Raw genomic sequence first — 26,363 nt, 5'->3', positions numbered from 1 at the left:
TTCTTGGTCATTTCCATCACATCAAAGGTTCTCCCTTCTGCTTTCATGGGAAGACCCCAAAGTTGCTAAGATTTCTCTATTCCATCAGGAAAATGAGGCAAATCCCCTAGAAATAAGAATAAATACTGATTCTCTGCTCTGAACCCAATAATTCCAATGTAGAGCCACCACTCTGGGTAGGGTGAAGGGTAAAATTAAATGTGTAACCCTAATCCCAGAGCCTGTTGATGAAAAAAATGTCCCTATTGGAGGATCAAGAAGCACATATCCCAACCACTTTTTCAGTCCCCAGTCTTTTCGATGTCTCCTCTACATCTCCTTAAAGGGAGTTAGGGTAGGCAAGACAGCAATATCTGTGCAAGACATAGCCTCTTGTTCACCAACGACTAAAACCTCAAAAGAATTATACTTGACCATTTTCTAACCTCTGGCCCTCATCTGCTTCAAGGATTCAATTGAGACCTCTCTGCTTCAATTTCCCCCTGTATTCTAGTGGCAGGACGGCAAGAGAGGTCCAGTCTCTAGCCCCTCAGAGTGGCTAGAAAAATGTTTGGATTTGAAGATGGTGCTGGAGGGTTATAGAGATAAGAACAGATTCCAAGGCAAGAGACTGTTCCTAAACTGAAAAGAATTGGGAATGGGTAACATTAGGAAGCAGTAAGGAAGGATGAGCAGCCAAAGCTACAGCTACCAGGCAGTCTGGTCCCAATCCCATCCAAGCAACTAAATGCAAGTCACATAACCTTAGGGTAAATGGGAGAAAAGGATAGGTGGACTCTCCTGCCAGAAGTGCAATAAGCAAAGCAGTCAGTCCCAGCCAGGGTAGTGGCAGCAGCCAGCTTGGTGGCAGGGGGTACCGTAGAGGCACTCGGGGTCATCCTGGCCTGAGCGCAGCCAGTTCCGGAAGAGGCGCAGGTGGTAGGAGCACTGGTGCAGGTGATGCGCCAGCGTGGCATCCAAGGAGACTGGCCGGCCCCCTGGGCAGTCAGAGGAAAAACTGCGCAGCAACCGGACCACAGGGTGCTGGTCATCCAGCAGCTCTGGAGGGAGTGGGGGTACCACGGCAGGAAGCACGAAGATAAAGAAAGAGAAGAGGGAAAGACAATGAGGGGGGCACTGACTGGCATAAGCATTACTGGGAATTGGAGCCACTCAGCTCCAAGGTGAGCTAAGAGAGAAGAAGAGATGGTCAGAGCCACTGGGCATCTCTTGGAGGGAAGAAGAGTGTTGGCATCACACAATGAATCTAAAAGAAGGGGCTAGTGAGACCTCATCATACAGCAAGGTCCTCCCCTTTCTCACTGAGCAAAATTAGGTCAGTGCTTGCAGAAAGAAGTCACATCATTCTCAAGGGGGGTGAGTTGGCAGTTCTGTGGCTTAGGAGCCTTGACTAGAGCTCCAGTATCCCTGATCATTCTTAGACAAACTCTAGTTAGGGCCTGCTTCTCAGACGAATGTACTTATGAGGTTAGGATAGGAATAAAAAGATTCAAAGTTATTCAGAGAAGATGGTCAAGAATGGTATAGAGTATCAAGATAAAGCATGAAGCTAAAAAGGCTCCTAAAGGCCAGGCCCTCTGAATCAGACTCTAAGATAACCATAGGAGGGGCCAGTGTTAGGCAGCTGGTATGAGAGACTGGCAGGAAACCAGATGTAGGAGTCCTTTAAAACAGAGCATGTCAAAAATGGAATCAATATGTGAAAATGCCAAAATTGACTGATCATCCTTTACTCTTATTCAAATATACAGATAAAAAATTGCATAAATCTTAGGACTTGGGAGACACTATATCCATTACAGAAGTCAAAAGTGAGATTCTTTTATATTTTCTTCCCACTGCTGGTGAATTTGTTCAGCTGGTGAGTAAAAAAGCTTCAATCTTGAACAACTTATTTTAGTTGCTTGGCAAATTTTGTGGATATATGTGATTCAGCCGCAAAAAGTTGAAGAGAGTGAAAAGCATGTGGAAAGGGTCATAAGAACAGCAGGGAAAAGATTTTGAGGAAGAGGTATGGGGTCCTAAGATCTGATGACGGGATATTGGTATACAGAAGGTAGGATTAAGGTAGCTGAGTGACGATGGCTGCTCAGAACTCTCAGACCAGAACTGGTTCCATAGGGTGATCCCAAGAAACTATGGTTTCCAGAGACCTTTGTTTGAATGTCAGGAGAGGTTTCAGCTCTACCCAGGCAGTAACTGTACCAAAGGTCAGATAGGCAGTTGTGTGGGTCCCTAGAAAATAATGGGCTTGGCAAATCCAATGGGCATACTCTGACATTCTGGATAAGGGTGAGCCACACTCTCTTTCTCACTATATTAGTTTACTTTGGTGAGTTCAGTGTGTAGTTTAGTAATGGACCATATTTGTATACTTGATGTATTCGTAGGATATGACAGAAGTTCATCAGGAATAGAGTCAGTGATGGTCTGAGAGATGTTCTTCCACCAAAGCAAGGAGATAGCATTGCTTTGTCTTCTTCCCAAAGCCAAGTCCAGTTTCTCCAGCTGTTATTTCAAAGCCAGACATCATGGCAAGGAGATGGTGATGATGGGACTGTAGATTGACATACTGTTGTGACTAATCTGCCACAAGCAGTTGCTGGCAGCACATCCACTTTGTAATTGCTAGGTCGGTCAAGAAGATTTGACCATAGAGCCCTCATATTGTCCTGAGGGCCAAATTAAATCTAGATAATCTTCAGCAAGAGACATAATGGCTCCAAATTTCTCCTGATGCCAACAGGTCGATTCCAGATTCTGGCTTCTCAAGCACTATAGCCTCCAAGCTCAAGTACAAGAATAAAGGCCAGAAGACTTGTGAGGAAGTGTGCAGAGTGCTGGAGGAGATCTTGAATTTGTTCTCATGCACTATACCTGAATTGTCCTGGTCTTTCTACCTCTCCTTTTGGCAGAATTAATTCTCTTCTTCAACTGGTGAGGCTGCTAACCAAGGCTTCAGGGAACTAGAGAAATATAGGTCTGAGGATCTGCTTTATGAATTTGGATCTATTTTCCTAGAGCCTAAGAACTAGGAGATCTATGATTTAGCTCTGATTTCAGGGGCCCAAGTTCCTGATACTACATTTTATACCCTAAGTAACATGTCTCCTAAGTCCAAGTCCCAGGCTGTGGGGTTGGGGTTGGTAATGAGATTCTACTCTGGAGATAATTATGGCACATGAAGGCCAGAAGAGCTTGAAGCTAAATGTGCAGGTACAGCCATGCCACTATGAATGTGGAGCTTCTGTCACAAGCACAAATGGGAGCTGTGGTAGAGTTGGAGCTATAAACTGAACAAGTATAAGCTAGTCAACCTAGGAAGATTTCAGCAGTGCCCAGTGTATAGCCTGACAGGGCTAAAATCTAGCCGCTGCTACTGGCTGAGGAACAGGGGATCAGCATCTGGAGTTTTTTCCGTCCAGGAAGCCAGGCTAATTTTACCTCCCTTGGAGGGTCTTAGCTCTTGGATAGAAGAAAACCGTATCTAACAAAACTGGATTTATCCTGAAGACAAGACACAATACACAGAGAAACTAAAGCTATAAAGGATAAGACAGGGAGTAAGCCCTGGGCTCCCTGCCATACCATACAAAGAGACCACAGCCCTTTGGGTTTTAGTTTACATGGACCTCTAAACTCTCCCACCTTAGTGTGGGTAGACCCAGTTCTTCAGTATTCTCAAAACAGTATTCATTCCTAAGCTCTCCTAGAATCCCAACAGACATCTCAACTCTTCCTGTCAAGCTTCTCTGAGACAGCAGTGCCATAGGCAGGCTGGGGCTATATGGAAACCACATGTAAAAACTAGAGGTACAATTCTTTTTCCTTTACCTACTACCTCCTATTCCTTTCTTTCTCTCTTTTATCCCAGGTCAGTCTGGACTCCTGTTTTCTACGTCCAGGCCCTAGGTTAGTAGTAACATAAAGCAGATGTCAGGAGCACAAGAGCCACACCAAGTACACATAATGGTAGGAGATAGGAATATGGAAATGGGACTATATACTCAGGACCAATATCCTTATGGGTAGGCTTGGGAGCTGGGAACTGTGACATTGCTCCAGAGGGAAATAAACAAGTCATCCACTCCAACAAAAGAGCTGGAGAAAAAAATAGGAAGATCGAATTTATTACATAAGCTGAGGAGTAGGGGGGCGGGGGAAGAAGAAATGGGGATAATATAGGAATACTATTCTCTTCCTAAGAAGGAGAACCATCATCATATTTATACAAAGCCCAGCAGTCATGTGATAGGAAAGGGAGAGGTTTAATTAATGTTTTGGTGATGATGCTGAAAAAAGTGACACAATGGTGATGACAGTGACCATGGAAGTAAGACCCTGAGTTGCCACAGGCCGCAGCCAAGGTTAAGGTTTGGTTTGTCACAACGAGGGATATGTACCAAGAGGGACACTTAGTGAGTGTTTCATTCAGAGACAGCAGGGTGTTAACACAGTGGAAGGAGAGGCAAAGTCAGTGTCAGAACTCAGAGGTTAAGTGTCTGGAGGTGACATGGTAAGGATGAATGACGTTGAGTCAGAAGCAAACGTACCGTTAGTCGGATGCTTTGCAAATGACACAGAAAATCGTTTTACGGCCGGGACAAACAAGAACTCTGGGGAGAAAAGACATCATGGGGATTATACCCACCCCTGTCCCCACCCTCTGCTCTGGAATTTGCCAGCAATGCACCCTGTTCTTTACAGTTAGTATATGACCTTCTCCCACCCCCACCCTTAGAGTCCTGACTACCACATTTTCAATCTTTTCCTTTAGTATAATCTCCTCTTAGGAATCCATGTGTCATCTCTACCATGATACACCCCCACAAACAACCCTAATTTCACCACCACATCCTCTTTCTGATCATTTGGAAAAAAAATCCGTAGAAACTTTCATCCCTTCCCCGACTCTTTCCATATGATTTTTCCTGCCTTGGCTGAGCAACTTCCCATCCCTGATTTCCTAGACTTTAATCAAGGCCCCACTGCATTCTTCCTGATCATGGCTCCTCCTTGTTGGTCCTTACCCCTACAGATCAGAATCCAGGAAAGAATACAAAGGTGAAGTAAATTGATGTAGCAGGGCTGTATGTGGGAGATTATGAAGGAATAAGCATAAATAAGTAGTATTTGTATGGTGAAGGAGAATGCAAATGGAGGGGTGAATGGGGTCTTGGTTCCTTTTCCCCTCTATAACTGATGAAGAAAACTTGTTATATGGCCAGTGTCAGTGCCATCTTAAGTATGAATAGTTCTTGAGCTGTGTTCTGGCTGGGAAACAAATGAAGAAAAGAGCTTCCCCCCAAAACCCACCCACATACCATCTCGATGTTTCAGACTGGCAGATGGTAGCTTTTTGCCATGGCTGCGGGCGTAGTCCTGAAGATTCGGGGCACTGGAGGAGCCACCCAGCACTGTGGTGCTGAATAGCCCTGTGCACTGTGAGCCTGCAAGGCCGGGAGTACATTAGTAGCCACACAAAGCTGCAGGAACACACAACTTCACATGACAACATCAAGACACACACACACACACACACACACACACACACACACACACACACAGCCATTCAGAACCACCATCATGTTGCCATTGCACATAACCACAAACAGCTTCCACTATTGCTCATAGCTATACTGGGCAAGCAAAGTATTCTCCTTAAGATCTATATGGCAGCTACAACAGGCCACTACAAATGCAGAGTTAGTGATATTAAGGGACTCAAAGCTACTGAAAGGGATAGACTATGTTCTCCATGTGGCTCTCTGGAATGCTAAAATAATACATACTCCCTCTAGATCTCCCTAGATTTGATTCAGTGCTCCATATCCTAGATATATGGTTTGAAGAACCCAGAAATCTAGTCCTTTATAGGTTTAAAAGGAAAAAAACTTTGATTGAAACTAGAGACTAAGTTTTGAGCACTCAGCTCAAAACCTAAGTTCTCATAAGTTCTAATTCCTCCTAAGTTTTTCATTCAACATTCCTTCCTTTCTATCTCCCTTCAGGCCTTTTTTCCTTTCCCAAGAAAGAAAGTATAAGACTCATTGAATTTTTAAACCTGGAAGTGATTTAAAAAATCATCTAGTTCAACCTTTATTTCATTTTAGAAATAAAGAAACTGAGATTCAAAAGGGATCTCATTTGCTCAAAGTCATGTAGTTTGTTAGGAGCTAAGCTGGAGTAGAATCCAGGTCTCCTGACTCTGAGGGTCAAGTATGTTCAGTTAGAAAATAAACGATTATTTTTTTCATCAAGAAAAACAGGTTATTGTTTTGAAGTGAAGATGGACACAAATTGAAAGGCAAGTGAAGTCAGGTGATTACATGTAGAGCATGCCTACTGTGTGCTGAGTGCCCTACTAAGGAGAAAGACTTTGTGAGCAGAAAACAACAAAAAAGACCTGTTTCTTCCACTCTCAAAAGTTTATTGTCTTGTTAGCCCATGCTCAAAGTCAAATGCCTACACACATAAGTTCAAAGAAAGCAAAGAGAACTCTATTGCCAGAGAGATAAATAAAACTTGAAAAATCTCTGAAGCCAATAAATCAAGCCAGTCACTGTTTCAAATATTTGATTAAGAATAGGGTTGGGACTTCACAGTCCTCTCTCCTACTATAGCTCATGAAGACAGAGAGGGAAAGAAGAGACAAGATTGACACCAAGTTTGTGGGATTTGCCCTTCTACTTCCAAATCTACTTAGCCAAGACCCTGGGTTTGACGTTGGAACTTAAAATTCATAAGGGAATGAATGAATGAATGAATGAATGAATGAATAAAAATAAAATAAAATTCGTAAGAGAGATGAATAAAGTCAAGAGGAGGTCAGTTTCCTTTGAACCCACAAAGAAGGGGCCATGGTTTCAAGGGTCCCAGCATTTCAGGGTCACCACAGAAATCAGTACATTCAGGTAGCAGATAATCTCCACCCTGAAATTCAGGGCCACTATTCTACGCAGCAACTTCTACCTTTCATGCTCAAAGTGGTCGTAGAACAGGGTTTCAGAGAGTAATAAGGGATGCTAAATATGTCTGTACTTCTTCAGAGCAGCTAATACTAGCTGGTTCTATTCCAGACCACCCAAGCTTTATTCTACATTTACTTCCTCTACTAAATAATTTTCTGGTGCAGTCTTGCCAACCTTTCCCTGTCTAATCCTCGGACCATCACAGAGGGTAGGTAGTCTTTACTTTACCACCACCATCTGTCAACTACTATGGCCATACCTCTGCCTTCTTCTTCACAGCACTTCCATTTAACTGGGCCAGACCCAGCTATCCTCTTTTCCAGCCTACCTGAAACCTTCTCTTTACTGGGATTCTGGGACGAGAAGTTCACATCACAAACCTATACATTTGTCATTTATTTTTATGCCGCAAACCACCTACCTCATTTCAGAGATCTAGAAGGCAACCTACTCCTATAAAATTAGCCTGGAAAATTACCAAAACCTTCTCCCTCTTCTGGTCCAAATACTGACCATTCTAGGGCCAAAAAATTGGGTGCCAAGGACAAAGGTAATGGAAAAATTAAAGGAGCTAAATGGAAAGAATAATAGGGCAAGATAGAGACAGGGGACTAAGTCCAGATCCCACACAATTGTCTCTAACTGCCAGTTCTAGTTACTGGCTCACAAGGCACTTTGTTAAAAGATAGCCCCACCCAAGGACCACTCCCGCTTCCAAAGAATACAATACCCTCTGAGGCTTGGTCCTTCCTGTAGTCTGTGTTCTTAGGAAAGGTTGAATGATGTTCTCCACCCCTCTCCAGGAATCAAAAAAAATCAAGAGACATCCCCTCAAAGTCCTGAGAGAAGTCTCTGCCACTATACCAGTCTCAGATTTGTCCCTCAATTTTCAGGAAGGAAGGAAAAAAATTACAGGATTAGGAGAGGGTGAAGGAGAGGCAAGGAAGTAGGAGGGGCCAGAGTGGGGATGTAATAAACAGGTCTCAGAGAAAGACACGGCACAAATTCTCTAAATGAGGAATATGACACTTACGGGGGTCACGAGTACTTCTATTTATAGCTCTGTCTGTGATAACTCTGAAGATTCAGAGTCTCCATGGCCCCTTAAGGTCTGGGCTAGACTGGAGGGATAGATAAGGAATGAGGGGGGAAGCTAGAAAATGCCCTTCAGTCAAAGAAATAGGGGTTGGTATAGAAAACCAGAATACAAACACCTTCCTGGAATGGAAGCAATCATCTGAGATCAAAGTTCACACCTAAATATGGCTTTTCCCAATTTATCCTCCCTATCCCCACCAGACAATTCCATAGACTGCATAACCCCAATTCCCACAATAAAACTCTGAAGAACAGACAGACGCTCCTCCCAAAAACAGGTGAGAGATGCTGGAAAACCATACCTAGGCCACTCTGCTTCATCTCTGTTGGTGGCCGTGAAGATGAAAAGAGCCGGTAGCCACCAGGCCTTGAGGATGAAGTCTCAGAAAGCACCTGGAGAAAAAGGACTGTATATTACCATTTTGCCACTTCAACCCAAAGTCTAAAACCCAAGTCCCGAATTGCCCCTACAAAGCCAAGCAATGTCAGAAAGTTTGGAAGAACCAACGGATTTTTATGGGAGAAGAAGAAAAGGGAATAAAAAGTGTACTTTGCAGAGGGAACTGTCCAGAGAATCCTTTCTATACTAGAAAGCACTTCTATTTCCAAGATGCCTGTCTCCACAGCCCTCCCACCCTAAATATGAGAAATCATTATTCAACCATTCTCAATTCACAGCAGAACAGGGTTCTTTAATCTTATCTATCCCTCTGCAGGACTTAGAGAACCAATCACAATAGTTCAGCCACAGTAAGAAGTAAAGTCTGGCACACTCTCTCTTCTTTCCATGGGACAACTGTGGCTAGGGCAACTATACTCAGTTTCTTATCTGAACCAAGAAGCCCTCTTGGCCACTCCTGGAGACATAAAATGGATTTATAAATAGCCCAAAGAATTCAATCATACAACCCCAACATACATACACAGCGTCCCAAGTCCCAAAAGGCAAAGGCAGAGGCAGAAAAGGAAGACTAGGTAGGGAGGGACACCTGTGTGCAGGATGCCAGGTGAGTGGTGGACACAGCCCGGGGCTGTAGGCCGATGGCTGGGGAAGGCCGAGGGAGGTCTCCTGACCTCCGGCGGCGCCGTCCCCGCAAGGGGATCAGGTCCAGGTTCCCCGTGCACTGCATGTTCATGACCTGCAATCAGACCGGGTGGAAAGCCGGTCATGGCTCCTTTAACCCCCCAGGCTCCCAAAAGCCCCAATGCCCATTGGGCAGACCTAATTATAGGGATGGAGAGAATGATAGCCTAGGGCTCAGCTGCTATGAAGGTCACAGCTTTTGTATTCTAAAACAGTCCAAAGAATAAGATGACAAGAGGAGAAGAAGGGATGGGGATAAGATTGCCAATGCCTATATTTATAGAAGGAGGAGAATAAATATTAATATTAAAAGGCTGTGTGACCAAGGAGAACAGACAAGATTTTCTTGCAAATCTAAGGAGCACATCTTATAAAACAATCATCCTGGATGAGCCGTGACATAGCAGCACTAGTAACTGAAAAGAAGGAATGTGATTATAACAGGAAGCTTCCTGGAGGCCTGAAAAAAAGAAGGCAGTCTCATCAAGTCTGAGATGCAGAGAGAGCTCTGCCTTTCCTATGTCTCTTGACTGCTTAAAGCAGAAGGAAAAAGGGGGTCATGTACAACAGTGCCAGAGAGACTGGCAGACCACATGAATGGGGAATACATTTAGATGTGGAGGAGCAGTTTATTAATGGAAGATTATGTCACTCTAGCCATCTGATCTATTCACGTGAGTCTAAAGGTTACTAGTGTACTATGTATACTAAGTTAATGCTTCAAAGAGAAAATGATGTATACCCCACCTAAAGAAACTGAGTATTCACAACTTCAAATCCACCTTAAAATCATCAGGAAGAAAAGGATGAGTTCAGAATAGAGACTGTAGTTTGTCTTCTTAGGTTTCTCCAAAATGTTAACTGCAAATCTCTGGCTGAACCTATGTAAGATAGCTATAGATTCTTCTGAGATATTTTTAAAATGGAAAGACCAATGCCTTTAAGACAAAGCTGGCACAGAGCCAGGTAAACAGATCTATCAATCAAAGCAGGACCCAAATCATCCAGTCAGACTGGAATAAATTATGGGGTCAAAAAGAGTATCATTGGGCCAAAGACGGAAAGACTCTCTCCAGGAAAAAAGACCAAAACAAAAATCTCAGGACAGTTAGCTGGACATGATGTGAGATTTACAACAGTTCCATCCTCTAGGCTAGAGAACTAGAACCAGGACTAGAGACAAACTCCTCCAAGAACAGCAGAATACAGCCCCAAGCCGATAAACCAGTTTATCAGAGAGACTTTCAGACTTGATTCCCTTTTAAGATGAGGGTATAGATAACCCTAAAGGAATTAAAGTGCCACATATTTGCTCCTGTCTGAGGTATAATTTTTATAAGGCAACACAGAGATGGAGAGGGCCTGGCCTTTAACATCAATTGAATTGCTATCATAGTTACTATTTACGAAGCAGCTATATGATGGATATTACTTGCATTTTACAGATGAAAAAAAGTGAGGCTTGGAGAAGTTTCCTGTTCAAGGTCACACAGCTTCTAAGTACCAGATTGGGATTTTAGCCCAGAATTCAAGCTGTTTCTACTATGTTTCCTTTTAAAGAATTGCCTTTTCTAATTCATCCAGAGGCCTCCTCCTCAATCTCATCTCTTAAAATCTTTCTCTGTCAGGCACCTCTCAATGGAATCTCTTTAATCTCAGAAGTAGCAACCAGCTTAAAGGAGTTTTATTTTGAAAGAAGAATTAAGTAAAACATATCTATCAGGGGTAGAAAGACTCTGCTTAAGGTCCCAAGAATCCCTCCCATCTCACAAGGGGATTCAGAGGCTTCATGGATATTGTCCTATGAGCATTTTCATTGCTTCTTTCTCTCAAGCCCCTCCCATTACCTCCATGGAGCCGGCTTTTCTGTTACGAATGAGGGGTGATCTCCTTGGGAGGCCAGGGCCCTCAGAGGGCTGGGGTGAAGTCTGCAGGGCCCGGTCTGGCTCATCTGATGCCTTCCCCGGGCACAGGTTCTCCATGCTGCCTTGGTCTGTTTTCATCTCATTCTATCCAATAACAGGCACAGATAGAAGAGGTGTTAATGGCCTCCAGCTTCCTAATCCCAGACTTCCCAACCCTTTTACTTCCCTGTACTGTTTCCAAGTTTCCCACCACTTGATTCCTAAATCCTCCAGTCCAAAATCTCAGCACTCTGATCCACCTCGGAAGAAGCCGGACGGAATCCATAGCCAGTTGGGGCACTGCCTTCTTCCTCGACACCTTTCACTCCAGGGCTAAAGTGCAGCTCCACATGGAATCGCTCCTCTGATAAGGGATCCTATGGGGGCATCAACAGATGAAGGGGCAGTTGGAGGAGCTGGATATGGTGGTGGGAGACCAGGCAGGGACAATAGAGAGGAACTCAAGAGGCTATAAACTCCTAGGGCAGAGGTTTCAGCATCTAATCCCACTCTAAGGCTGATCTATGATAGCTTCCCTTTAACTATAGGCGAGTGTTCCAGAATCCTCATTCCCTCACCTCTACTGTTTGCGATTCACTGCTCCACATGACTTTCCATCTTCTACTTCTACAACCCTCCCAATCCATCTTCCACAATAATTCAGCTTTGCTACAGTGCATATAGCAGCACATTTGAAGATATCCTTGTGGAGCCTTATGTATAACAATGTTTGAAGGAAAAAAAACTCAGTATAACATTGTCCCCAATTCCATTCTATGGTATCTCTAGGACTCAACACCATCCCAAAACACCTTTTCTGATCCAGGAGGAACCTCCTAGATGCTCTGTGTCAGGCTGTGCCTAGGTGCCACACCTAGCTGGATTCTATAAATTCTAAGGATAAGAAAGTTCTTTACTAAAAGGAGATAGAGGAGAAAGAAGGGGCCCTCTCCTCATCCCACCCTGTTAGCTCCTCACCCGTGTGTTGTCCTCATAAAGCATGATAACAATCTGGGTCATGTAGTTGAGCTCTGAGATGGCACTAAGATAATTCAAAGCTCGCTGCCATTGTGCATCCTGGGTCTCCTACCGAACACAAACAGAGGTAAGCCAATGCCCAGGGACAAGGGAGTTGGGGAATGGGCAGGGAGACAAGTTGAACAGAGAAAGCTTGCAGTAAAAAAGAAGCATGAGGAAGAGAGTAAAAGAATGCTGGGAAAGATGTTCATGGGCTGAAGGAAGAAGTAGGATCCTTACATCAAGAAGTCCCCCATAACGGAAGACACTGAGTAGGGAGTGGACGTGGCTTTCACTGGTGAAATAGAGACGTGTTCGAACGTGGCGGCCTGGGGAGAGCACTCCTCGAGAGTACCTGAGATAATAGCTAAGTCACTCATACTGCCGGATAATCCTCTTCCCACCCTGCCACAAACTCCTTCCTCCCATCTCAAAAACTTCTCCTCTCCTTTCCATCCCAGGATCCCTTCTATTCTTGGTTCCCCAAGCTGTCCCAGTCTGGATTCCCCCAAGGGCTCCCTGACATGCCCCTCCCTCCATCCAGCACCCCTCCCAGCCCTCCCTCACAGGGGATGCAGCTTGTTGACAGACTCATCCTCGTGGGTTCTCTGCAGGTCAAGTAGTATCTTCCGCAACAGTGGAAGACAGAAGCCCACGGCAATTTCCAGTTTCTCCTCCCGACTGATCCCGTACTCCTAGAGGCCATAGGCCAGGAATAAGTACCTCAGTGAATCTTGTTTTCCTCTTGCCTCATATTCCCAGGCCCAAGATCCTGCTTATTTTCACCTCAGGTCTATCTAGGGCTTCTTTCATATCCACCACATTTCTCCTCTCCAGGTTTCTCCTCAGTTAGTCTCTTGTACTTACTCAGAGCCAGGGTGGACCCTGAGAATTGTAGCAACTCAGCTTATTCCTCCTCTAAGTTTCCTTCCCCTGGTTCCCATGCCATCCCACCTTTCTGCCTTTTCTCTCCTTCCTTACCCAATACCCCTATCCCCAGGCTTGATTCCTTATATGAGACACACCTGGGGAATGACCACATCAGCCAATGCCTTAGAGAGACGTAGCAACTCTGCTGTTCCTTGAAGTCCCAGACTCGCATTGTGCTGCACATCATACTTGACACAGTCATAGATGTCAGGGATCTTACTGATATCATAGCGCCCACTCTTCTGTCGAAAGTCACGCTCCAGCTTGCTCCAACGCTGTAACATTAGTTCTAGTGTTTCACTGTGGTAGAGTTGCAGGTCTGGAAAGAGGACGGACAGTCAGAGAAGCCAAGATTTTACCTCTAACAAAAGACCCTAAAAAATCTAAAGTAGAACCAGAGAGATGAGGATGCCTTGTCTCAGACATTTAGGAGAAGACACAGGTATGTCTGAGGAACCCACCCATATCTGAAACCTTGAAAGGAAGATAGTATTCATACCCACCTACAGACTTAGGGTCCTGCATCCGTTCCCGGATCTGGTGAGTGAGGTTTTCAATCAGGGCAAATACCTGATCACAGACCTTCACAGGATTCTGGATGACAGCCATGGAGTTGAGTAGGGAAGTGCTTCCAGTAGGAGCCAGCTATGGGGAATAGAGAGATGAAAAGCAAGATAAGCTCAGTGCCAAGTGCCCATTCCTCTGAGCTTATTATAGAGACTGCCAGCAAATAAGATGTTTGTTGGTTCACTCCAGGGAGCACTCTTTGACTACTGAGCATACCGGCAGTTCTAGGGCCGTCAGATGAGAGGAGTGCTCTAGCACACTGTCATCTAAGATAGGTTGATCTTAAAAGTCTTGGAGTCTAGAGGAAATAAAACAGACCTAGGTTCTTTTCTTGAGGGTTCTAAAAAACACATGGAGAATACTGGGGAATAAAGATTAAACTAAAATCCCCCCAAATCTTCACAGAATGTTTTTATGAGTGGTTAACAGAAATAATATTATCTTATTCCTCTAAAAAAGATGGTAGTCTGAACCTAGAGTAGAGATGCTGCCTCAGAACTACGTTCCAACTCAAGCTTTTAGGACAGTAACAGTCAATGAAGAATGTGGAGGGGGGTAGAAGACTGAGGGTAGAACGCATGCATTCTACTTAGGTCCTCACAAGTTCCATTCTTATTAGCAAAAGGAAGCAAGCAAGAAAGGAAAGGTGCCTTAGCTTTTCTGGATTTGCAATTGAGCAATGGATTAAAAAATAAGGGAGCAAGGTCCTGCCCTTCTTAAGTCCCGTTCAGAGAAGGACACAGAAAAACCCATTCTCTAGACAATGTGCTCAGCTATTTAGTTCATTTAAGAATCTATAAGAAAAGGTTACACAACAGTGTGAATATACTTAATGCCACTTGAACTCTACCCTTAAAAGTGTTTAAAGTGATACTACGATTTAAAGAATATAATTTTTTTTTAAAAAGAGTCTATCAGAAATGAGCTATCAGTGGTAGGATGATGAAAAATCATTGTCTAGCATATGATCCCCAGTCAATAGTGGCCTGGATACACAGGAAAAGAATGACATTGGGTAACAGCATCCACTGTGATTAATACTATGAGGCAATGTACTGCAGTGGCTGACAGCCTGGCTCTTGGGTTAGACTCCTTGGGTTCATACTAGATGGATGACCTTGGAAAGGTTGCTTAAATTCTTTTGAACTTAGGTTTCCTCATCTGTAAAATGGGGGAAAGTAGTACAGGTCCACAGTTCTTATGGTAGATTAAAGACAGCCATTAATTCTCTGTCACCTTCCCCTTCCCTTGAATCGAGGCTGGCCCTGTGACTGCTTAACCAATAAAAAAAATAACAAAGCTATGTTGTGCTAATTCTGGGCTTATGCTTTTAAAAAGTTTGGAAGCTTCTGCTTTGGTGGAGTCGTAAGCTGCCATTTAAGAAGTCTGGCTACCATGCTAGAGAAACCACATGGAGAAAACATGTAGAGAGAAGAAACCCTGAGCCTTCAGGGAGAGTGTGAAGAGAGAGCCCAGCCATTCCAGCACCCCAGTTGAGCCTCCAGATGGTTCCAGCTCCAACATCTGGAAAACATCTGGGCAGTTTTAGGAGAGACCCCAAGAAAGACCAGTTCAGCTTAGAAATATAAGCTCAAAAAAAAAAAAAAGAAAGAAATGGTGAGTGTTTTAAGTTACTGAGTTTAGGGGTAGTTTTTTATGCAGCAATAGATACCTGAAACATTCTTTCATTCAAAATCCTTAAGACCAGTCTGAATTTTTTAGCCTTGAGAAAGTTAAGACAGTGTATATGCCCAATGTTATATAATGCCTCTAACTGGGCCTAGGGCGTAACAAAACACATTTATATTCATGCAGCAAAATGTATGATTATTTACACTGAATGGGATAAACAGGGATTAGAAACAGTTTTGACATGTCAGATTTTGCTGCCAAATAAATCTTAGTGCCAAATCTATAAAAATCTTTTTGATTTTTCAAATTGTGGCTAAGAAATTATGGACCCATACTCATCTCAAAGGGTAAGGATTAAATGACATAATGTACGGAAAGCACATAAAACAGTACCTGGCACATGGTAAATACCATTATCGATCACTATTATTTAGAATTCTAGGGATTTGGGATAAGAGGTATATTGGGCACAAATATAGGGAGAGCCTCACCTTATCATAATCCTCAGGGCCAAAGGGTGCATCCTGCTGCAAAATATGGTGCAGTCGAGCCTTCACCCGGTGCTGACAGCTGCTCAGGGAATCCCCATCACTGTCCAGGAGACCATTCATATTGGCGCTCTTCACCATTTGTACCAAAATGGGTGTCAGCTCCCCTTCTAGAGCCAGAAGGCCCTAGAAGGGAAGAACAAAGTCTATTAGTTTTCCTTACAGTCTAGGGTAGTCCCCCGCAGGCCTAGATGGTCTCAGAGATCAAATAAGAGCTGGCTTAGTGAACTGGGGTCTAGGTCAAGGGGCCTACCCTCACTAATTATTCTCAGCTCATTCTTAGTAATACAGAATGGGAGCAAACACAAGAAGAAATTGATCCGAGTCAGCACACAAACACTCTAAAATTTCTCAGATAATTTTCCAAACTCTCCGCTTCTCTACCTAAAGGAAGCTGAGACTGTGGGAGAACTCTAGTGCGCACCTTGGCAAAGGCAGCAGCCGTCATCTGGACACGGCCCTCATCAGAGGCATAGATCTTGAGATCATGACGGAAAGTGCTATGGAGACGAAGCAGCCCACATCCTGGGAAGCCAGCATAGTCACCTGGGGGCAAAGGGGAGGACCAGCAATGCATGCTATACAGACCCACACAGAAGAATGCTCATTCCCCTCTTTAACTTCCCCGTTGCCTCAGTCTCTTCATTTCCCCAACTTATCCTCTAATCATCCTATCCCAACCCTGCTAGGTATTTACAACTCAAAACACTCACCTTGTCCTCCAGGGTACATGCAGCGAAAAGCTCGCCCCAGCTCCTCAGCCTGAACACGGCCAGCGGGAGTCAGTTCTCCACCCCACTTCAGTACCAGCAAAAGAGATGGACCCAGAGCCTTCGGCTGTGGATCTGTAGGAATAAAGGGCAGTAAATAGGTCTAGATCTGAAGAAAATACTGGGGACATCTAAATGTTAGATCTTTTGAGGAGCCCAGAATGGTAATCTGGGATAAAAGGTCATCTAAGAGTTCAAGAACAAGAGATCTGAATGGTAATGGGAAGAGAATATTATATCTCACCTTGCCCCTCATTAGAAGCTTTTACTTCATGAGGGTAGTAAGTCAACTGCACCTTCCGGTTGATGCCTGAGAAGTGACCATACCTGCAGGATAAACCCACAGTTTACTTTCTATCCCAGTCTCCAATTCTCACTGTTATTGGCTCTTTTTTCCTATCCCCTTTCTCACATCTCCAGCACAGACTTCAGCTGCTCTAGTTTCCCAGTCTTCTCCTCGATCTCACCACCTGGTTCCTTTTCCAGTTCAGCCAATAGCAGCCTTGTGATGTCCAGCACCTCCTGGAGGACATAACAGAGTACCCGCACAAGAGGTCAAGTCCTGGCCAGTGTTACCCTTTCATCCTGGTCTCTCAAGGCCCCCAATCCCATATCCTCTATCTTTCCCAAAGCATTATTCCTCCCAGCCAGATTCACTATCTTACCTGGAGCTGCTCAGGCCGCTTTAGTTTTAATTTCCCCGTCTTATAGCCACCATGTTTTTCAAATAGACTAAAAAACCTGAAGAAATAAAGAGAAGCTTCGTATGGGGTGAGATGGTCAAAGCCTCGGGGACCTGCCCCCTTCCCATCTCCCTCACAAAAACCTATTTGTCTAAATTAGAACACTGTTCCTACCTTGGATGGGTCACTTCCATCTTCATCTTCTGCTTGGGGGTACGATCCCCATGACGGATAATGGCAATGACACAACGAAGTTCCATCCTAAGATAAGAAATGCTTTGAGAGCCTCTCCCCAATTCCATCCCATGCCACCTCCCATCATTTCATCTTCCTTGACATGTCAAAGAACAGAGGAAAAACCATCTGAGATTAGGATTACAGGTAGGGTCAGGAAACTGCCTAGGAGGCCCAGGCTCCATTCGTCAGAACACACAGGGTCAGGAAGTAGCCACTGGTCTGACTTAGATCCCTTAAGTAGGTACTCCAGATTTTTTACTTTTGCTCACATAGTGCCAGATGTGGTAGGGACAATGGGAATGTCCTCAGCCTCTGTAGGGATGGACCATGGGATCTGGAACTGTGGGGCAAGTTCCCGCATTATGGTGTTCCTAGAAGGAGAAACATTAAGAAGCTGTGTGGAAATGAATGTATCAATGAAGCTCACAAAACCTAGCATGTTGTAGAAGAATACATTAATATACAGTCTGAAAACATGCAAAAAAGACATCCTTAGATTTGCAGTAAAAATATTAATAAATGTATGGGAAGGACAAACACCAAATTAAGAATTGTGGTAACTTATGGGTGGGAGAGAAGGGGATGTAATTAGCAAGGATTATGGAGGGGCTTCAACTCTATTCCTAATACTTTTTTTAAGCTCAATGGTGAATACATGGATACTCACCATATTTATCATTTCTTACACATTCTTGAATGTTTGTAAAACATTATTACGGTACAATCACATTTAGTACAATAAATATAGTTTGTTTATACATGACAGAAAAAGACAGACTGTTACATCTAAGACTGTTAACAGTAATTACCTCTGGGGGGTGCAGTGTTGGGAAGGCAAGAGGGCTAAGGAGCCCTTTCTCTAATTTCCTTTTTCACTTTAAAATCATTTTTACAATATTTAAATTAGAGTAAAAGCTTTCCAACTCTCTTCTCAAAGCCCATTCTCTCCAGCCCATACCACTGTGTCCCTTACCCCAGAATCTTAGCACAGTCATCGTAGTATTTCATCGAATTCTTGACAAAACTGAAGCCATTGACATCACACACAAAGGAGTGACCGTTGGCACGAAGAAGGTCAAAACCGCAAACTGTTTGCTGCAGGAGGAAAGAGGCAAGATGAGACCAAGAGAGTCACTCTTTCTTCCCAGACCCCTCCTCCTGTCTCTCTCCCTCATTCACAGCACCCTCATCCATGGGACTTCGTCTACCTTAAAAGCTACACAGACTTTCCTGGCCACCAGCTTTTCCATGGCGGTCAGCATGACGGGATATCGAATCTCTTTCCCTTCACTGTCTCGTTCGACCTTCCCATCCAAAGCTGGAGATTTTCTGGCTTCAGCATGAGCATAATCTGGCCCCACTGTATACACCTGCAGGTACATAGCATCACTGAGTATGCCCACAGCTCACCCTGCATTTAAGGAGACAATATGAGCACTAGGTCTGTAGACTAAGATTTGGAGTAAAACAAAAACAAAAACAAAACCTCCCTGAGTATTAAGAACAAGGAGACTGACATTTTTCTTACTGAGCCTTACTGAAATATGATTATGAAGGTTTCTCCTTGAGACTCAGGCACTACTGTCTAGTCTTTACTAAGAAATAACTTACCAAAATTATATGCTCTTCCATGTCACCCTTGCCCTTGCTCTGATAGAGACAATGGAAATATCTACTACTTCACTTGTTATCTCCACCTTAATATGAAAGCCACTCATATTCACACTTTATTTTCTGTGACCCCTCCATACGTTTCCATTTGCTCCCCAAGCACCCAATCCCACCCAGACATTTTTAACCTCTTAAATCCCTGTATCCACCATAACCTTGACATCTGTGCCATCTGTTGGCATAAACTCCTCATAGATGTACGACCCTGTCTTTCGGACACTGCTCTCAGGAGAGTAAACACTGCTCCGGCTGCCAATCTTCAGAAGGAAAAGGAAGAGAAAAAGAATGTTGCTTCTACTTTTGTCTCCACATCCTCCAGCTTCCCTTCCCACATCTTCATTCTTGTTCTTCTACCTCTCTAACTCCCCAAATGCTCAAATGTCACCCATACCTTACGGAAGAGACGCTGGCTTCCTCCTCCAGCTGAGCTGGGGTAGTAGATGTAAACATTGTGGTCCTCTGCACTCACTGGCTTCTCCACAAAAGGCTTGGGAAAGACAGCTCCATTTACCTCCACCTGGTCTTCACCTTCTATCAGGTTGCACTCTGAAAGGCGGGTGTCCAGTCATGCCTAGGGCCTAGAGTCGTAGAATACTTCCAATTCCCATTTCTCCAAATTTTAATCTCTATAACCTTCAAAATTTTATGAACAAATCTTGGGAATAAATATGGTAATACCTACATGGTATACAGATATTATAATATCTATATAAGATTTCCAAGGCTCTGTCCAAAGACCCATGGCTATAACTCTACCCATACTCTAATAACCACAGGCTCACTTAGATAGGTGATACATAGGAGCTGTCTAGAGGATGGAGAACTTGACTAAGTCAGAGAACGCAAGGCAGGGTAGGACAAGGCCAGGTACTCACCCTCAGGCCGGGCAGGGTCACGGTTGAGCACAGCGTATCGAGGCAGATCAATACCTTCCTCCTGCAGGATCCGGTACACCTCCCTCCTATCACCCCCCAAAATAAATTAGCTGGGAGAAGTGAGGGATGGTGACTATGAGGAGAGGCTAGGGATTTTATTTGCTCAGGAATTGGGAGATACAGGGTGTAGAACTAAAGAGGGTATGATACAGAAATTAAGCATATCTGTTTGATTCTGCCCCTCTCAGAGTTGGTTCTCTAAACAGGCATAATCTCAGGATCACCCATCCCACCAGTCAGCAGAAAATTATACCTATCCTGGATGTAATACTGCATTGCCAGGTCATTGATAAGAAAGGGGTTTCGAAGCTTGGAGTAAGCAACAGCTTTGTCCAGAGGAAAGCCTGGGATGGAGAAAAGAAATAGGGAGACCAAAGAAAGGAAGCGAAAGAGACAGAATGAGAAAACAGCAAGAGAAACAGAAAGACATATTAAAGCTATTAGTTGCCACTGAGCTCCTCTACTCATTCATCCTATTCCTTTTCCTTCTGCCTAACTTCCCAAGTTTAGAATGTCTATCAGAAAAAATTTAAAAAGAAATTATTTTTAGGGTCTTTCCAGAGACCCTTAGAGCTGTCCTAAGGTTCAAAAATGGACTTTACACTACCCACAGCAAAACCCCCAAGATGTAGGGAAAGTAATCCCCTTTGCACTGCTCTCTGGTGTGTCAGGAAGAGCCGAAGGCCTCTTTACTCTTTGACAGTAAGACCCTTATTTCCCAGTCCAGCATTCCCAACACCACTCCTTCTCATTTTCCCTCACAGACCCTAACCTTTGGAGTGGAAAGAAATGAGGCAGTGGCAGGATGGCCAGTTTTCCACAGGTTCGTTGAGGATCACATCTTCTCCCAGGATAATAACAGTCAGGTAGTCGAATCTGCAGAGTCGCTCTAGGATTTGGGTCATTGGCTTGGACTTGGATTTCTTGGTCATGGCGCAGATGCCAACAATGATCTGAGGTTCAGGAGGCTATTGAGAGGAAATGCTGTCAGGAACTGAAGAACTTCCTGCCCAGATTATTCCTGTCAGGGAACACTGTCTCATCTTAGGGCACAGAGTTTCTTGCCAGGACTTTGGACCTATGGGGTAAAGGTTGTCTTCTAACTTAGATCTAGACTGTGGTACTTGTAGGGATTCCTACTGCCTACAGAACAGGAGCCTTTCCATAGTGGGAATGGGTGCTCAAGCAGTAGAGCCAAAGAACCACTAACCATGAGACAAAAGGGTAGGGGCTTCAAAGGGAGGCAGTCCAACCGATTTCCACTGACCCTCCCCTTAATCAGGACAGGACCTGTTTATGAGAGTCTTGCAGTTGAAAAGAAGTGTATCCATCCAATGTAATCTCAACTCTCTGTGACAGGGGTCCCAACACTAAGTTACATAATTTTCTCTAGTCTTACCACTTCATCCTCCTCATCCTCAAGGAGCTCGCTGTCACTCTCTTCTGTCCTCATGCCTATTCCACGGATGCCCAGCCCTTCATCTCCAGCTCCAAGGAAGAAGTGGGCTGTGGCGCTCTCGCCCTCACTGGCCGGCAGTGACCACATCCCCGCCGGAGCACCCACTCATCCCGCTCTGCAGTGGAGGGTATCCCATTAGCTCAAAATCCAAGCCCCACGGCAGTGGGTAGGAATGGGGGATGGGGAATGAGAAAATATGAGGGAACTATAAGGGAACTACGGGGAGCAGGAAACAAAGCTATGGTGAGAAGGATCAACAGGACAAGGGGCATATGGGCTATGACTTGAAATGACTAGAGATGTATAAGAGAAAAGCAAGGTATCTCTTTTCCTCCCTGCTCACCCCACCCCCAACCCTGAGACTGGTAAGAGGATCAGTAGATTAACCCTTACAATGCTGGCATGTCCCTGATTCTGCCAGCAGGAAACACTGTTAACTCCAGTAACAAATGGAAAAGGCAGTTCCTCATGGAAGGCTACTGTCGATTCCTACAAGAAAAGGTTAAAGTGACATTTCAAACTTTAGATTCACTCCAAAATGTTCTTAGCCCTTCTCCATCTCCCCACAGTAGTGTTGAACTCAGTGATTTAATTCAAGGGCAGAAGAATGACAGAGTTCAGCTGCCTTTGCCCCTAACCTTCATCTTCATTCCTACCATGGATTAACTCAAAAAACGCTTAAGGATATCTTATGTTCTAAGCTTTATCAGAACATTAAAATTCCTTATGCCCTCTGTCTCTCCTTCACCTGTTCCACCTTAAAAGATAGATGTTCAAGTCCAGAAAATCTGTTTGAGGAAATAGGTCTGCTCTTGGGTGTGAGGTTGAGGATACAAGTCAGCATCCACACAATAGCCTCCAACCCATTCCCAAACTGAAATTTCAATTTTCTCCCTACTGTCTTCTGCTACTACAAGACCCAAGGCTGGTCTAGGCCAAGGTCTCTCACATCAGAAGCTACAGTGGAAAAAAATATAGCCTAGAGCCATAATCAGTGAGAATATCTTAAGACTTAAAACTTTCGTCAGAATAACCTGGCGGTTCCACTTCTGTATACATGCACTTAGAGTAGTGGTGCTTAACCCACTTTGAATATGCTGCGCAGGGGACACTTGGTAGTAAACGTTTTTGGCTGTCACATCTGGGGAGGTGCTATTGGCATCTGGTGAGTAGATGCCAGGAATGCTGCTAAACGTTCTAAAGTGCATAGGATATTCCTCCACAACAAAGAATTATCCAGTCCAAAATGTTAGTTGTGCCGAGGTTCAGAAGTCCTGTCATGGAGAAACTCTCCCCCATAAGAAGACGTGTGCAAGGATGCCCACAACATCACTGTTGCTAATGGGAAAAACTGAAAACTCCTCAGATGTCACAAGTAGGAGAATAGGAAAATGCAATGTAGTTTATACAAATGATAGCCTTACAGCATTTAAAAAATGAATCAAATAGACTAGTGGTTACCAGAGGGGAGGGGGAAGTAGGTGGGGTAAAAGGGGTCAAATATGTGGTGACAGAAAGAAATCTAACTATGGACGGTGAACACAAAACGCAATATATATATATATATATATATATATTTATATATACACACACATATATATAGTACTGTTGAATTGTACATCTGAAACTTACTGGATTTCGGTAATCAATGTCACATAATAAAAGTAAAAATTAATTTAAAATAATAAAAAATGAATCAAACAACGTGGACATCTTCCAAATGTTAACTGTAGAAATACACGTAGTACAGTTCCATTTGTATAAAAAATATTACGCGTTTATGACTGACTGAATACATAATTAGTAGAAGTATAAAAACATAGACTGGAAAGAAAGACATCAAATTCATGATAGTGCTTACCTCTGAGGAGAGGGGAGAATGGAAATGAGGATTTGAATGGAATTTCACAACCTTATCTATAAAATTTATTTCAATTTAAAAAAATCGGAAACATATTCAAAAGGTTAACATTTGATAATACAGAATTGTGGGAATCCAGGTATGTTATTTTTTTCCAAAAATAAAATGGAGTCACACATCAGTAATTTTCCACATTCTCCAAAAGTTCTCAGAAGTACTGACCAACAACTCTAAGGCACAAACTCCTTAAGTAAATGGATTAGTCTTATAGTTTTAAAATAGTCTTCAATAATTATTTTCTGTATTTTACTTTAAATCTTTCTATTACAAGTGGAATTTGCAGCTTCGATTAGAAAGTTACAGTTAACCTTTTTACAGACCTCGACCTCTTCAGTCTTGCCATCTGCTTGTCTTCCCTGCTCAGCCACCATGGGGACACAACATTCTTAGACTTAACATTTCCAGTTGTGCATTAGAGGCCTTATACATACACAACCCTTCTCCTGATTAACAGGCTTTTTCTTTGAACTCCTTTTTAGTATCCTGACCCAATTTCCATGACTGGTGGCATTCCCAAGGTCCCTGTATAGTTTAAGCAAGTAGAATTTTGTTGTACTCTTTATCTTTCCTCTGAAGCAGGAGCTTTCTCTCATTTCTAGGATTCCTAAACTTTTCATCCTTTCTTCCACCAAGTCCTTCCTGGTTTTCTACTGACTGTACAGAGTCTTGTTCTGGAAATTATATTACAATTGTGTAACAGGGGATGGTAATACAATAGGGAAGGAGAGTCTGTTCACAAGAGAGACGAAAGGTCTAAATTCATAGTTAACAAAGCAAAAATAGAAGCCTGACAGAAATAGCTATGAAATAAGCCAGGATTTATTTAGATGTACCTCTGGGAGGAGCTGGAGTTTTAATGTGGTGTTCCAAGAGCCATTCTCGTTTTCTGTGCTCTTCTCCCATTCCCTCTCACCCAATACTTTGTTGCAAAAGAAAACTTCGGACTCTACACTAGGCTAAAGGGCAGTCTTACTCTGGCCTGAATCCCTGTGGAAGGAAAAAAGGGAGGAAGGGAGGGAGGGAGGGTGGAAGGAGATAAATAAGTTAAGTAAGGAGCCAGAGAGGGACAGGTGGGCAATCTTTTCAGGAATATCTATGTTAAGTCAGATCGGGAGAAGGGGGTAGAAGAGAGGGTAAATTATGTAACTTCGTTATCCCTTAGAATTTAGGGCTGCTTGCAGTAGTCCTCTAATTTCCTTAATCACCAGGTATTTGTTGGAGGGCTCCATCAGGGGTGAAGGGGAAACATCAATACTGAGTGAAGGCAGAAATACTTCCAACGCAGTAAAACTCCTCAAGCCACCAAAACTATCTCCTTTCCACCTTCAACAGTGGATCCCTTAGCTCCTTCTTGATGTAAAGTTTAATCCTTATTCTGACGTTGGTGAACTGTGCTGATGCCCTTGTTCTCATTATCAACTCATTCATACTGCCTCCTTTCCCCCAACTTGCTAAAACGACTCCTCACTGACTCCCCTAACCACTCGCAACACTGCTGCCCCTCTCCCCACATCACTGATTAACTAATGCAATTAATAATCCAACTAACCTTGCACTCACTGGTTCCCCAGCATTAAGCAGTCCTTCAAACCCTCAGATGAGTCACCACACTTGGTAACACATTTATATGGAACCTTCCGTGATCGCCCACAAAGACTGCCTGAGATCCATTCTTTCCCTCACACTACCCGTCTCCAGACTCACCTTCTGCTCTCTCTGCAAAAACCCCTTCCTCAAGCTGATCCTCCAGTCCGACCCCACTCCAACCGCTCCTCACACAGATCTCCCCACCCTGACCTTCTCCCACGCCGACTCCCGCCTCACACGGACCCTCGCGCGCCAGTCTCTTGTCTCGCCGAGCCCCTTCTCCGTCCCCTCCTCACACAGCTCCGGGGCACGAATACCGCCCTCCCATCCTGACTCAACTAGCCTTTGCCCTTGCCTTCCCGCTCACTCCTACGCTGACATTGAGGCCTGTCCTCCTGGGTCCTCTCCGAAGCTGCCCCCCATCAGTACTAACCACGGCCCTCAGCACCCGGCCGAGCCCACTCCACCCAACCCACCCCCCTCAGGGCCGCCCCAGCCCCCAGCCACTCCCCCACCGCCCCCCGGCCTCACTCACCCGCCTCCCCGCGCCCGCGCAGCCGAACCTGCCGGCAGCGACACCTGACAGCGGCCCAATCAAAGTGCGACTTCTCTGCGGTACCACCAATCAGCGGAGGGCGCGCACCGGCAACAGAGTCAGGCTGCGTTGGCCGGCGCTTCTGCGTGGAGAAGGGTGACCTCTAGTGGCTCTGAGGAGGAAGCGCAACCCGATGCTCCCCTTCTGATTTCTAACTGCGTCGCTACAGTCCAGATGTTTGGTCTAGACACTTCCCAGTGAGACAAAGAGGGCGGGAAAAGCGAGTTGCAGAAAAGAGGCAGAGTTTGTGCCACTGCATCTTCTTGAGGGCAAAAACAGGTCTTTTGTCTGTTTTGTAAAACAACCCAAAACATATACGTAGAAGTCCAATAAACGTTAAGTTGAAAATATTTACAGATGTAGAGGAGTGAAGGGGAGACTGGAGACAAAAACAGAGACAAAGAGAGAAACAGATCAGAAAGTTAAGGGAAGGAACAGAGACTTATTTATAGAGGAGTCAAGAAAATGGCTGGAAGAGGAAACAAGTTGATTGCCATTTCCACACCCTGCTTGCTCTCCACCCTATGGACATTTAACTCCTGGCCTTGCCTTTAATAGCTGTGCAGCCTTGGGAAAAAAATCTCTGAACTTCCCTCAGCCTCACTATTCTCATCTGTAAAAGAGTGGGATTAAAAACCTAATTCACAGTGTACTGATTATGAGAAAGCATTGTGTCTATGTTTGTACTGTTATTATCTTTGCAGCCTCACTTAGATTTCCCTAACCGAGACATTTCCAATTTCCCTGCTTCTTC

The 26,363-nt window shown here is 44.2% G+C and overlaps 1 protein-coding gene across 24 annotated transcripts in view; it reads right to left on the bottom strand.

The window, feature by feature from the left end:
• PPIP5K1 (diphosphoinositol pentakisphosphate kinase 1) overlaps positions 1–25,653 on the bottom strand; it is a 38,386-nt gene extending 12,733 nt beyond the window's left edge. For 2 of the 24 annotated variants that reach the window (XM_039888316.1, XM_039888319.1), the window contains exons 1-30: positions 25,550–25,626; positions 24,261–24,414; positions 23,368–23,423; positions 21,900–21,995; positions 20,820–21,015; positions 20,301–20,391; positions 19,988–20,073; positions 19,504–19,658; positions 19,268–19,369; positions 18,650–18,811; positions 18,415–18,536; positions 17,711–17,812; positions 17,379–17,465; positions 17,187–17,262; positions 16,934–17,043; positions 16,766–16,848; positions 16,465–16,596; positions 16,176–16,297; positions 15,695–15,877; positions 13,508–13,649; positions 13,100–13,323; positions 12,642–12,769; positions 12,315–12,429; positions 12,036–12,143; positions 11,318–11,434; positions 11,001–11,162; positions 9,059–9,208; positions 8,372–8,462; positions 5,325–5,450; positions 4,554–4,616 (exon numbers count right to left, since the gene is read on the bottom strand). In XM_039888316.1, the coding sequence (XP_039744250.1) occupies positions 4,554–4,616; positions 5,325–5,450; positions 8,372–8,462; positions 9,059–9,208; positions 11,001–11,162; positions 11,318–11,434; positions 12,036–12,143; positions 12,315–12,429; positions 12,642–12,769; positions 13,100–13,323; positions 13,508–13,649; positions 15,695–15,877; positions 16,176–16,297; positions 16,465–16,596; positions 16,766–16,848; positions 16,934–17,043; positions 17,187–17,262; positions 17,379–17,465; positions 17,711–17,812; positions 18,415–18,536; positions 18,650–18,811; positions 19,268–19,369; positions 19,504–19,658; positions 19,988–20,073; positions 20,301–20,391; positions 20,820–21,015; positions 21,900–21,995; positions 23,368–23,423; positions 24,261–24,330 (3,457 nt within the window). In that variant the 5' untranslated portion in view covers positions 24,331–24,414; positions 25,550–25,626. The other 22 variants (XM_039888322.1, XM_039888323.1, XM_039888331.1 and 19 more) reach the window with 18 other exon arrangements.
• Between the last annotated feature and the right edge of the window lie 710 nt (positions 25,654–26,363).

This window comes from Pteropus medius, unplaced genomic scaffold (assembly GCF_902729225.1).
Source record: "Pteropus medius unplaced genomic scaffold, Ma_sr-lr_union100, whole genome shotgun sequence".
Lineage (NCBI taxonomy): Eukaryota > Metazoa > Chordata > Mammalia > Chiroptera > Pteropodidae > Pteropus > Pteropus medius.
This window is presented reverse-complemented; position numbering and strand designations above follow the sequence as displayed.